We start from the raw sequence: 14,173 nt of genomic DNA on the forward strand, positions 1-14,173 counted from the left end.
TCAAAAACATTTCATAAAATGAACTTTTACATTTTCATCTGTATTTAAAACATTTAAATTGTATTTAGTAAATTTTTTAAGTCTTGAAGCCAGAAGATTAAAAATCAGTAAATAAATGAATCTTGAGATAAAAGTGTGAGTGGAAAATCTACAAAAGTTTAACCATGGAGTTTTACTTAAGGAACTGTGAAAGGAGTAATTATGATGGAACAAAAGAATAAGAGATTCATTCAGGTCAGTGTTCTCCGGTTTATTGTGTCCTCCTGAAAACTGCTATATCAATCAGTCAATCAATCTCCTGGCTTGTTCCCTGTTTAGGGTCAGCCCTTCTGTTACTTTTACGCCACTCTTGGCGATTTTGTGTCATTTCTGGCGTTAAGCCTATCATCAGCATATCATTGTGGATGGTTTGCGTCCAGGTAATTGGTAGGCGGCCTCTTGCCTTCCTTTAAAGCTAAAATCTGTCGGGTCATATGTTCTTCACTTCTGCTCATTATGTGTCCAAACCAGCATAAAAAGCTTTCTTGCATTTTTTGCTGTATTTCAGCTACATTAAAGGATGTACTACTATATGTTTGGGTTCATTTATAATTAAGTATAAACTTAATTTATTATTAACAGTGAAAGTGTATCCACTTCTCTGAATAATACTTGTAAAATCTACTATTGGTTTGCCCTTTTAAGAATATTTATAATCTTATATAGAATTGATTCTCAGTATTTCCAAGTTTAATATTCAAATTCTGGACAGTATGACGAAATCATTTTACTGATTGTGGACTCAATATGCTGTAAAAATTTATTGATCTTGAGGGCTTTATTTACAGTTTTAAACATTTTGTGTATCTGTGTGTATAATCTGTAATGATCTGTTTGATAATGTAATAAAAACTAAATAAAATGCTGTATAACTAACTTTTACAGGAAAGGGAACAACAGAAAAGAGAAATGCATCATAAACAATTACTAGAAGGAGAATATATAAAGCAGGTTTACAGTCATGTTACAGAAGAAAGCTGTTTAAAAAGACAAGATAAGGAAAGAAGTCGCAGCAGAGAAAGTAAGTTAAATTTTTTAAGTGTGGTCGTTAATTATTACAAAAAAAATGAAATCTTTTTTATAAAACATACCTGGCTGATTATATGCTGAAAAATAGTTTTTCAGCATTTAATCATACAAGTGTGTTCTACAAGAAAAATGTTTGCTAAAAAATTATTAGCTTTTAAGAAAACATACAGAAACATTTATTTGAAATCTTAGAAAGAGCTGTACTCTCCATTAAAAAAATTTGTTGTGTGATGTGGTGGTACGGAAAACATTTAGGAAAAACATTTTGAGGTACAAAAATCTTAGAAAAAAAATTCTAATATCCTTTTTGGGAAAAATCTTTTAGTATTTTAATGCTCACCCCTGTTAATGAAAATATAGATTTATGATTTATGTACTAAACAAGTGACCATTGCGTGCAAATTTTGGATATAAGACTAATTTTACTATTTGAATAAGTAACTGCGTATGAATGTATAGAAAATATTGCAAAAGAGCATGCAACAATAAGTAACTTGGATGCTCACTCATTTAAATTAATCATTTTGGGATGCACACACTTTATAATATTGCCTTGCAATTACCTATTTGGTTCCATTTTGGTCGTTATGCTTCCGGTGTTTTCTTCTTTGATGGTAATAAATGACTTTACTTTATTATGTTGTACTTATATTCTAACCAGATTGTGTGATTATTTTGCAAAGTTAGTAAATTTGCATTCCTATATTTCTGTTTTAGATTTTGTTTGATTATTAAATTTCATCAGTGCTATATATCTAGTCGACATATTCTGTATGAATTCTTTGTTTGTTGATTAATTGTGGCTAAAGTAAGAGCAGTTTAAATTATTAGCATGCACTTTGGTCTATTTTTACCATTTTGTGCTACTCCCAATGGGACACAGAGCAATGGAGGTGTCCACAGGCAGAGTTGCCATCCCATTAAAAATTGGCTGCTCTTCATCTACTGTAATGATACAACCATATAATTTTGGTAATTGATGAAAACTTCGTGGTACTATGCAGAAGTGAGGGTTTAGGATAGTTAACTGTTTCTTGGAAGACCACTTTTTTGTTAAAAGTTTTATGTTTGTAAGTTGTATTATCTGTTTATTGTAATTTTCCCTTGATTTTTATATTTTTTTATGTAGTAGTTAATTTATTATAGTTGTTTATCAGTACATTTTCTATTTAAGTTAGATCCAGGGTTTTGGATAATAATACTTTCTAAATAATCTAGAATATTAGATAATAGATAAGGTTCCCACAGGCAGTAAAAATCAGGAAATATAAACTTAGGAAAAGTCAGGAATTTTTAGAAAAAATCAAGAAACTCAGAAAAAATTGCAAAAAATTTCAGAGAATTGCATTTTCAGAGATGGCTTTTCCATTAACAAATCTCTTCTTATGGAAAATTTGCACAAAGAGACTATTTATCAACAAAAGTTATATTTTCATTACCAGAAAAAAGTTCACTGCAGTGAAAAGCTCTAGAAGATATCTATTATAAATTTTAGAAGTACTCAAATAATATTTGCCAGGAGATATTTTTTAAATTTTGCTGAGCGAATTGTTACTGGCTTTTAGTTTAAAACTTGTGGGTTCAGCTTCATAAATAATGTTTTTCAACTTTGTTCCTACATTTCTGCAAATGATCAATTGATTTTTCCAAATGTTAAATGATACATAAAGAAAATGTTTTTTGAAAACATATATTAGGCAGTATATAATTAAATTATTTGTTATAAAAATGTCATTCGAATTTGTATGAATATTGATTTATTTTATTTTAAATGAGATGTGGTGCAATTATATATAATTAAATGAGGTAAAGGTTAGTGATATTAGGGCAATTTTTAGAAGTGTTTTGTCTTTGCATAACTTGTGGAAGAATAAAGTTGCTTTTTAATTTTCAAAAGAATTTGTTTATACGTAGAGCCTAAATAAAAAAAAAACCATTAAAATCACTATTTTGGTTGCATATGATGGTATATTACAAGGGTCAGTCAAATATAAACTAGACTTTAGTTTTCTCAGCTCACATACACACAGAGTGGGCTGGTATGGAGGGATAGTGACAATAGAGATTTGGGAAGGATGGATGCCCTAGCCACTCAGCATTTGCATTTTATCAAGTCAATAGTGTCATGCCAAAGCAAAAACAAAAGGCTTGATGAAAGCATCAAGCCTCTGAAATTTTGACTGAACTGTCTGCAGTTTGGAATTTTACATTGTCACCCAAGTCTACAATTGAGCCAACAAATTTAAAGGAGGGTGTGAAGCTGTAGAAAATGAGAGTCACAGTAGCCATTCAAGGACAAGTATTATGGGTGACATACGATTGATCTGTGACCTCGTTGAACACAATCAGCACCATAAGGTTGATGAAACTGGTTCAGAAATGGGTTTTCGTCATGAAAGTGCCAATTCCATTATCAAAAAGCACCTTGGATTTTGCAAAGTGTGTACAAGGTTGTGCCAAAACACTTATGACCCAAAATCAAAAACAGGCATTATAGGAAAATTACCAAAGGCTCTTGAAGTGATTTCAGTAAGGGAGAAATACTTTTTTGCATTAAGTAGTCATGTGTGATGAGACATGCATATGTCACTGTACTCCCGAATTGAAATTGGTGAGTTTGGAATGGAAAGCCTTGTCCTGTCAATGGAAAACTCCATCGGCTAGAAAATTTATTGCAACCATTTTTTTAGGTATGGAAAGGCATATTGCTTGTAAATTTGTTTGCATGAACTGTGTGATTGCTGCATAGTATTGCCAGCTTTTGGACAAAGTGAAAGCCATATCAAGAACAAAATCACCTTCAGCCAATCAGAGGTGTGATTTTCCTTCATGACAATACCAGGCCTGACACAACTGTTAGCACTCAGGATAAACTGGATAAAATTTACTGGTAAACCTTAGAACACTCCAAATTTACTCCGCTGCAATTTCTGTTTATTTGGACCAGTAAAGGGGAGGCACTGGGAGGACATTGAATCCAGAGCGACAATAAAGTAGAGGAGTTCAGCGCTCAAGTGACTCATGACATGTTCTAAAATGTTTTTTTGAAGAAGGGATCCATAAGCTCCCCCACACATTTGGGAAAAAAATGTGTAGAACTTAAAGGAGACGTCATAGAAAAGCAATGTTTTGTTAATTTTTTTTTCTAATAAATATTAAAAACCAAAGTCTGGTTTATATTTGACTTAAAGTTTAATTTGATTGCAACATCGTCTATTTAGTTGTTTTGAGATTTATGTATGTTCTTTTTGAGATTTCAAATCCCTATAAAAAAATTCAGTAACGATGAAAAAAACATAGCCAATTTTCTGTATGTAAATGATCCAACAATTACCAAAATGAAATACATTTTATACGAATAAAAGTCAAAGTTTTGCATAATTAAAATATATTTAAATTTTCAAAGCAGTTTCATTAAAATATAATTATTATTTTGAAACTTCCTAATGAGGTGACCATGCACTTGTGTTTAAAAATAAATGTGAAAAATCTTGTAATACTTTAATGATAAGAGATGATGGTAAATTGGTTGTGAAAACTTGATTTTATAATTTCATGAATGATTATTTTATTAGCAGAAACTGAAGTGCCAGCAGCATTAGTGATTATACAACCGGAAAGAGAAAAACAGCTTGAAAAAGCTGATCTTGTTCTCTCAGATAAATCAATATCTCCAGCCATGATTTGTAATCAAAAAGAAGAAAAAACATCACAGAAAGATGTCGATCAGTCTGATGGTAGCCTTTATGATAATTGTTGTGATGATTCAGACTCTATACTGACTCTGATCAGGGTATGATTTATTTCTTCGGGATGCTAATATTTTACACATTTTTTAATACTGTAGTTTTTGTGTTTAGTTTTGTATTTTTTTGTGTTTTAACATTTAGTTTAAGTTTTGTTTTGTCTTTATTTTAATATTTTTGTTTGTTTTGATTTTGTTTTTAAATTTATCCTTTGGTTTTCATTTTGTTTTAATTTTTTTTATACTATTTTGTGTTTATATTACCTGTTTTGTAGGCGTTTCTTTTAAATTTTTAATTGTGAATTTTGTTGTTTTTTTATAATTTAAAAACATTTACATCGTGTTTGGGTGATGATAACGCTGAAGCGTTTTTCAACCCCCCCCCAAAATAGAAAAAAGGTTATGATTTTAATTATTGTTATTTTGTTTAAAACCCATTTATAGCTTTTTATTTTACAAAAATAATCAAAAAGATAGGACAATGAATATTTTGTAAACAAAGTAATTATTTTAGTTTGGATAAAAAGCCTAGTGAAACAGCACTTTAGAATTATTTTCAGCCTCTTTCGTAGAAGATGATGAAATAGAAGAAATGTTTGAAGAAATAAATTTCTTATCAAATATTTAAGATAGGATAAGAACAGTAATAATAATATGAAAATCTGGAATGCTAATTTTAAACATTAGGGAAAAGATATAAATAGTTAAGTTTATAAATACAGAATGATATTAGATTACATAATGATTTGGCATAGATTTAAAAATTAAACGTGTTTGAAAAAATAACACAAAGCAGGCATGATCTTAACCTAGTTGTAATGAAATTTTGATTAAAGTTTAAGAATATGATGGAAACTGTAAATAAAGTGTTGTATACAATTAGATTAAAAGATATAATGGTAAGTTTGAACAAACCCTATGGTTTGTTACTATTGACAGATTTAAAAGTTACTACAGTAGCAGGTTCTGCATAAAATGAATAAATTAAAAAGAGAACGATTAAGGCAGAAGAAACAGTAAAATGAAAGAAAACACGCAAAAGATACGTTATTACTGAGCGAAGAATGTAGAATATATAAAAGTGCAGAAGATGAGTGGCAATGAATGCAACTTAAGATGAGATGAGAGCAAGTAAAGAAAAGTGGTTCAAAAGGAAATGTTTAAATATGAAAAAAAACTTTCAGGTAAGATTTATGCAATGTATAGAAAGGTGCTACATGGGATTTGTAGTACTTGAAAATGCAAAAACAAACAAATTTTAAGGAGATTTTTAGAAATATTATTTGAAGTGTAAAGTTGTGTGGCAGTGGTATATGTTCAATTGATCAGCCAGAGAGGCCAAGAGTGAGGGTCTTAAATGTGGTGTTATAGAAAAATATAGAAAATTAAGTGGGTTGACAAAGTTTAATGAATTGGTGACAAAATTTACTAAGATTTTTCTAGGTAATCTAAATAAGTAGGTAATTTTTTAGAGAAATCAGTGTGCAAGATAATTTAATAGTAAGAGAAACTGCAATGAAAACTGTAACAGGAAACAAAGTTTTGAATTCATAAAACAAATTAAAGATGCTATACCTAATAAATATGCTGAAATTAAAACATTTATTTTTTTATTTTGATTTCAATATTTTTTCTGTTCCTCACCTGTAAAATTACCTTCTAAAAAATTTTTGATTTTTAACATATGAGAATGAAGTGCGTCAAACAAGTTCTGTCAATTAATCAGTACTGACAAAACACAGAGAACTGAAAGTATTGAAAGCAAATAAATTTTATTTTTAACAGTTTTTAATTTTTTTGTCTTGGACACCAAAAAAGTGGTTTTTAAAGTGTAATTTTTTTGTCTATTTCTTTCTGGGGCTATGCTCACTTTACTGCGAGCCTAATCTATTTAAATTTAGTAAGTGATTTTAGTCTTAGGACAAAATGTCTAGTATAGATCATGAGTAAATATTCTCATTAATTTTGCTTGAAACAGTTCCTACAGTTTTAATTAAACTTATAACAATTATTGCTGTAGACTATATATACGAGGCATGTTTTTAAAGTAAATACTATTTTGAAATTAAAGAAAAAAACAAGTACACTATTCTTAACAATTTTATTTTTCGTGAAAGCCTGTACTTTAATCTGCTTTTTTACATAATTGCCACCCATATTAAGGCACTTGTCTTATTGTGCAACCAGCTTTTGAACACATCATAGAAGTCTGCCGCCTGACTTAATAACCACTGCAACACGGTTGGTTTGACAATGGTTCCCAATGTGAGCACAATTTTTGATAATTTAAGCATTCAGTCACAATTTCATAGGCAACACTTCTTAAAACTTGTGGAAACTCTTCAGATAGCGAAGAAATCGTAAGCGTCTGTTCTCTCTCACTTTTTCGTCAACTTTCTGCACCAAATCTTCAGTAATGAGAGAAGGTCACCCATTCCATTTCATTTCTCATAATGAACATTCTGGCGACCATCTTTAAAAGGTCTAACCCATTTTCGTACCATTCCATTGCTCATAATGTTTTCTTCATACATTTCACTGATCTGATGATGAATCTCAGCCGCTTTCATGTCTTTAGCACTAAGAAAACGAATCACATCATTTATTTCACAGTTGGCAGGATTCTCGATTAGCAGAGGCATTTTAAATACTCATAAACAAACATAAACACAGTTGAATATTTCCGTAATGGTGTCTGCAGCTTGCCAACAGATGCAGGAACACAGTGCACATGTGTGGAATGCCAACCGCAGGAAAGCAGCGGTGGAATTTCAAAACTGTACTTGCTTTAAAAATATGCCTTGTACTAAGTGTTTATTAAGATAAAAGTAACTGGCTCTTAAAGAAGACAAATTTAAAAATAATATGTGTTGCATAATATTATGCCTTCGTTACTATGACACAGTTCCTTGCAGCTGACCGAATCATAATGTTCTCCAAACAGTATTTAATGGGTCTGATTCCCTACAGTTTCTTCCAGTCTTATAAAAAGAAACTTTGGTGAATGAGTTTTGACCCCACTGAAGAAGAACTGGGAAACACAAGGGTAAATTTCTTCAGCGAAGAATTGTTTATGAGGCATAATCTATTTTTCGAGGTATGAGGGATATGTCTTAGTTTTACTTACATTAAGAGTTTGATTTATTACTTAGAATTTTTAATGTAAAAATAGATTTTATGTTGTTTTATTGTTTGTGTATATACCAAGACTATATGTTAAATTTTTAACCATTTTTAGGTGATAGTGATGACAGTGATATAGGCCAAGAGAAATCGCCTCCTATTCTGGTGCCTAATTATAATGTTGATGAAGAAATTGAATTTATAAAGGATTCTTTGCCTCCATATTTACCAGCAATTCAAGGATGTCGAAGTGTTGAAGAATTCCAATGTCTTAATAGGTTTGTTAAGAGTTGTTCTTATTTCAGAAGTTAAGATTTTTTTTACCTTTCAATGTACTGTAAAATTTTTATTTTTGACATTAATTAATCTTAATAGCGTTTTAAAAAAACTTGTCATGATAATGTTTTAAAATAATAGCTGTTATGATTTAGTGCTTTTTACAGGTAAAATGTGAATTATTTCAGTTTGAAGATTGATGTGTACAAATAAAAATGTTTTCATTCTTGCAAGTCGTATTCAAAAGTATTTCGGTTATGTGTTTGTTTCTGAACAGAAAGCTTCATGAACTGCTACTATTTTTAAATTATTTATAATCAAAATTAACCCCGTGTTCCAGTAATTCAGTCTATTGGATTTATTTAACTTTGTCAGAAGTTTTATTGGCCAAATTAATCTGATCTTATTTTCTATCTGTTATCATATTATTCTATTATAAACATCTATCCATTTATATATTTGTATTAAATTTGCCATGTTTTCAGTATTAAATTCTGTCATTCATTCATCCATTACATAAAAGCAAATATGTACAAATAGTTTTTGTTATTTTCATATACTCCATTTTTGTGTGTATCCATATTTCGTTAAAAAATAACATTCTGGTATTGTTTGTAGTGAGGATAATTGTGAGTACCCAAAGAAGTCAATTTAAGAAGATTAGTGACAGTTATCTGAACATGCTATTCAGGTCATTCATCCAGAAAAATACTTCATCCTCAACTTATTTGTCGGTTTTTGCATTCCCATATTAGATAGTAATAATGTACATTTATGACGAATCAATAATTTTCTTTTAAAAAAGATTGATTGATGAGTTAAAATGTTTATATTTTTAATAATTCTATTGTGCTTTCAGATTTTGCCATAGTATTTCGATGTGTATAAATTTAATATTGATTATTGTCATATTTAAAGATAATAAACTCAGCAGTTATAACATAATATAAAGATTGTTTGGAGAGTAATATTCATTTGCACATTTCTATACAGCTGTTTTAGTACATAGCTGTAATTTGTGGGAGTTCTCATTTTGTTTAACATTTGAAATGTCTTTATGTGTATTTAAAATTACTAAAAAATAAAGTATACTGTGTAAAAATAAAGTATACTGCCTCCTCTATGAATCATGAGACCTTGCCGTTGGTGAGGGGGCTTGAGTGCTCAGGGATACAGAGTAGCTGGACCGAAGGTGCAACCATATCGGAGAGGTATCTGTTGAGAGCCAGACTAAGGAATGATTCCTGAAAGAGGGCAGCAGCTCTTTCAGTAGTTGTTAGGGGCGTGAGTCACAATGACTTAAACGGCCGTATCAACATCACTCAGTCCTCTGAGTACTGCGCAGCTGAAAGCAATGGAAAACTACAGCTGCTTTTTTTCCAAGAAAATGTGGCTCTCTGCATTTTCATATAGCAATGATGGAGGCGCCTTCCAAGTTGAAATATTCCGAAGGTAAACTAGTCCCCCGTTCGGATCTCCGGGTGGGGACCACTGAGGAAGAGGTCACCAGAAAATTAAAAAATAACATTCTACGAGTCGGAGCGTGGAATGTTAGAAGCTTAAAAAAGGTTGGTAGGCTAGAAAATTTAAAAAGGGAAATGGATAGGGTGAATGTGGATATAGTAGGAATTAGTGAGGTTCGGTTGGAAGAGGAAGGCGACTTTTGGTCAGGTGATTTTAGAGTAATTAACTCAGCGTCAAATAATGGGCAGGCAGGAGTAGGTTTCGTGATGAACAAGAAGATAGGGAGGAGAGTGGAGTATTTCAAAACGCATAGCGATAGAATCATTGTAATAAGGATAAAATCAAAACCTAAACCGACAACGATTGTTAACGTTTATATGCCTACAAGCGCCCATGATGATGATGAGGTAGAGTGTGTATACGAAGAGATTGATGAAGCAACTAAACACGTAAAAGGAGATGAAAATTTAATAATAGTTGGAGATTGGAATGCAAGCATTGGAAAAGGCAAGGAAGGAAATATAGTGGGTGAATATGGGCTGGGCAAAAGGAATGAAAGAGGGGACCGACTTATAGAGTTTTGCACGAAGTATAATTTAGTAATTGCCAACACCCAATTTAAAAATCATAATAGAAGAATATACACTTGGAAAAAGCCAGGCGATACTGCAAGGTATCAGATAGATTATATCATGGTTAAGCAAAGATTTAGAAATCAACTCGTTGACTGCAAAACTTATCCTGGAGCAGACATTGATAGCGACCATAATTTGGTGATAATGAAATGTAGATTGGGGGTTTAAAAACCTGAAGAAAAGTTGTCAGATGAATCGGTGGAATTTAGAGAAGCTTGAGGAAGAGAAGGTAAAGAAAATTTTTGAGGAGGACATCGCAAGAGGTCTGAGTAAAAAAGATAAGGTAGAAAATGTAGAAGAAGAATGGGAGAATGTTAAAAAGGAAACAATGAACGGCATAGATGAAGTCCTACGCAAGAACTATCGCATGAAAATAAACAAGAACAAAACAAAAGTAATGAAATGTAGTAGAAATAACAAAGATGGACCACTGAATGTGAAAATAGGAGGAGAAAAGATTATGGAGGTAAAAGAATTTTGTTATTTGGGAAGTAGAATTACTAAAGATGGACGAAGCAGGAGCGATATAAAATGCTGAATAGCACAAGTGAAACGAGCCTTCAGTAAGAAATATAATTGGTTTACATCAAAAATTAATTTAAATGTCAGGAAAAGATTTTTGAAAGTATATGTTTGGAGTGTCGCTTTATATGGAAGTGAAACTTGGACACTCATTTCAAGCTTTTGAAATGTGGTGCTATAGGAGAATGTTAAAAATCAGATGGGTGGATAAAATGACAAATGAAGAGGTATTGCGACAAATAGATGAAGAAAGAAGCATTTGGAAAAATATAGTTAAAAGAAGAGACAGACTTATAGGCCACATACTAAGGCATCCTGGAATAGTCGCTTTAATATTGGAAGGACAGGTAGAAGGGAAAAATTGTGTAGGCAGGCCACGTTTGGAGTATGTAAAACAAACTGTTAGGGATGTAGGATGTAGAGGGTATACTGAAATGAAACGACTAGCACTAGATAGGGAATCTTGGAGAGCTGCATCAAACCAGTCAAATGACTGAAGACAAAAAAAAAATGGGTCTAAATTTTTTGTAACTTTGCTTTTGTTTTACATAATTTACTTAAAATACTTTTTAAGATACTAAATGGTCAGCTAAATGTAAAATTTGAAATATAAGAACTCAAAGAAAAGGGTTTTTTAATCTTGTTAAGGGCAATGGGATCAGGTAAATTGGTAATGTATCTTTTTAGGGTGACACAAAAAAATCACTTCAAATTCAATTTTCATCATATTTCTAAATTATTTATCAGGTCAATTTAAAAATAAAATTGTAAGTTTTATTCTATTTAACATTTAATAATAGTGTATCCTAAATTTGTGTTATTTCTTATTAATATTTTAATAAAAAAAAGTGTATGGGTTTTAAAAAAATTGTTCTGCTAGTGACTTGCATAATTTTTAAATTATTCAAGTCACTAGCAGTAATCTGATTTTATCCAAATAACAAAAAGAATAATATATTTCTGTAAGAATAATAAAAAGTAGTTCATTATTATACACAAAAAAGTTACTGGTGTTTATTAATACAAGATGTGTTCAAAAAGTAACGAGAATTTTGAAATTTTGTGGATGGTATTAGTTTGATTCTTGGGATTTTTTCGTTGTTATATTGGTAAACATATCTGAAAAGTATCTGTAGATTTTTAGCCATATTGGATGTTTAGTCTGTTGTCAAAAGGATAACGTGTTTTGGTACGATCTGCGATTTTTTATTTGTATAAATAATGGATCAGAGAATATGTATTAAATTTTACTACAAGAATGGAATAAAGTGTATTATTGTTTTGAAAGTATTAAATATTGCTTTTGGCAAGTCTGCTGTGAGTAAAGCAAGGGTTTACAAGTGGTATAAGCGTTTTGAAGAAGGTCATGAAGACGTTGAAGATGATGAACTCCCTGAATGCCCCAGCACATCAACAACCAATGAAAATGTGGAAAAAGTGAAAGAAATGATTATGAATGATCCCCGAATCATAATCAGAGAAGTTGTTGATGATGTTGGGATATCAATTGGCTCATACCATGAAATTTTCTCAGATGTTTTGGGTATGAAATGTCTGACAGCAAAATTTGTTCCAAAATGTTGAATTTCAAACAAAAACAGTGGCGAATGGAAGTTGCTCAGGAATCGCTAAATGAAGTCAACAATGATCCAGAACTACTGAAATGTGTCATAATAGTTGATGAAACATGGGTTTACAGATATGATGTGTCGAAACTAAGGTCCAATCGTCCCAGTGAAGGCATTCTGGATCATCAAGACCGAAAAAAGCTTGACAAGTACGGTCGAATATGAAGGTTATGCTCACACTGTTCATCAATCATAGTACATCATGAGTTCTTGTCACGATCAATAAGTAGTATTACCTACAAGTTCAACGCTGTTTGCGTGAAGCAGTCTGAATAAAACACTGGATTTGTGCGAAACACTTCATGGCTTTTGTACCATGATAATGCGCCTGCTTACACTTCATTGTTTGTCACTTTTTAGCTAAAAACAACACTGTAATGATACCCCGGCTGCCATATTTGCCAGACATGGCCCCGGATGACTTTTTTGTATTCCCAAAAATAAAGAGAACCTTAAAGTGTCGTCGTTTTACAAGCATAAATTAGATTAAAAGTGAATAGCTGAAAGAGCTAAGCACTATTCCAAAGATCGAGTTCCAAAAGTGTTTCGGGGATTACAAAAAGTGCTGGCATAAATCTATAATACCTAATGGGGACTAGTTTGAAGAGAATAACATTAATGTAGATGAATAAATAAAATTTCCAAAAACAAATTCTCATTACTTTTTGAACACACCTTGTATGATGCATATTAAACATTAGCTGAGTTTTTCTACTTGTCATCAACCATATTATTTTCTTTTTGCTCACTAACCTTGTCTAATGAATGTAAAATATACAAATTATATACAACATTTAACTAAATTACCTTATTTTTGTTATTATTATTATGAATTATTTTTGCTTAATATAAATAAAAAATACATAATAATAAAATTATGTAAAATAATATGCGTGCAAGTTAATACACAAGTACTAAGGAAATTACTATGTGCTATATTCATTATAGTTGCTTCTTTTTTTATTCTTAAAATAACAGGTATATAATAAGTGTGCAGCTTCTTTCAATTTCCACATTACACCAGGTTTTATTATACAATGTTTCAAAATGAATATCAGGGTTTTAAAGCTATGAAATATTTTTCAAGTTTAATGTATATTAATTAATTATACGTGAAATGAAAGAGCAACTCAAACAGTTTTAGCTGTGTGCAAGCTCAAACTATTTCTTCTATCTTCCACTTGTATCTTGTATCTTCCAAGCGCTAGTGGGTAGCAAAGATGACGACCCCTCCAACAGAAAGCACCTTATGATCTCCCAAGTGACAGTAACACTCGTAGATTGTATAAATAATTGAAAACCACTGGTGTATTTTTAAAAGGAAGAGTACATAATGATCAAGTTTGTCTAAAGACAATGTTGAACATGTAAGAGAGGCATAGTCTTTTGTGCATAGTCAGGAAATCAGTTAGGAAAACTAGCTGTGAATTAGCAATTACAGAGATATCTGTATGGAGAGTTTTAAGGAAACTCTTGCACAACTGCATCAATATTGTTTACAGCTGTTACAAGGTCTAAAGCCTACAGATTATGGTTTGCATGCTAGCTTCACAAATGAATTGATGCACTGTTACGATAAAGACTTTGTTTTTTGTGTTGTGATCAGTGATGAATCAACTTTCAAAACACTCGAAAAAGTAAACACTCGTAATGTGCGTATCTGGGGATCAGAAAATCCTCCTGAAATATTACAGTTTGATCAAAACTGAATG

At 31.2% G+C, this 14,173-nt stretch overlaps 1 protein-coding gene across 1 annotated transcript in view; it reads left to right on the top strand.

Moving 5' to 3' along the window:
• Positions 1–14,173, top strand: part of LOC142319914 (uncharacterized) — a 50,362-nt gene that overhangs the window by 24,085 nt on the left and 12,104 nt on the right. Inside the window, exons 5-8 of the mRNA XM_075357588.1 lie at positions 925–1,060; positions 4,644–4,861; positions 5,650–5,776; positions 8,052–8,225. Coding sequence (XP_075213703.1) covers positions 925–1,060; positions 4,644–4,861; positions 5,650–5,776; positions 8,052–8,225 — 655 coding nt within the window. The remainder of the gene's footprint in view (positions 1–924; positions 1,061–4,643; positions 4,862–5,649; positions 5,777–8,051; positions 8,226–14,173) is intronic.

Source organism: Lycorma delicatula, chromosome 2 (genome assembly GCF_047948215.1).
Source record: "Lycorma delicatula isolate Av1 chromosome 2, ASM4794821v1, whole genome shotgun sequence".
Taxonomy (NCBI): domain Eukaryota; kingdom Metazoa; phylum Arthropoda; class Insecta; order Hemiptera; family Fulgoridae; genus Lycorma; species Lycorma delicatula.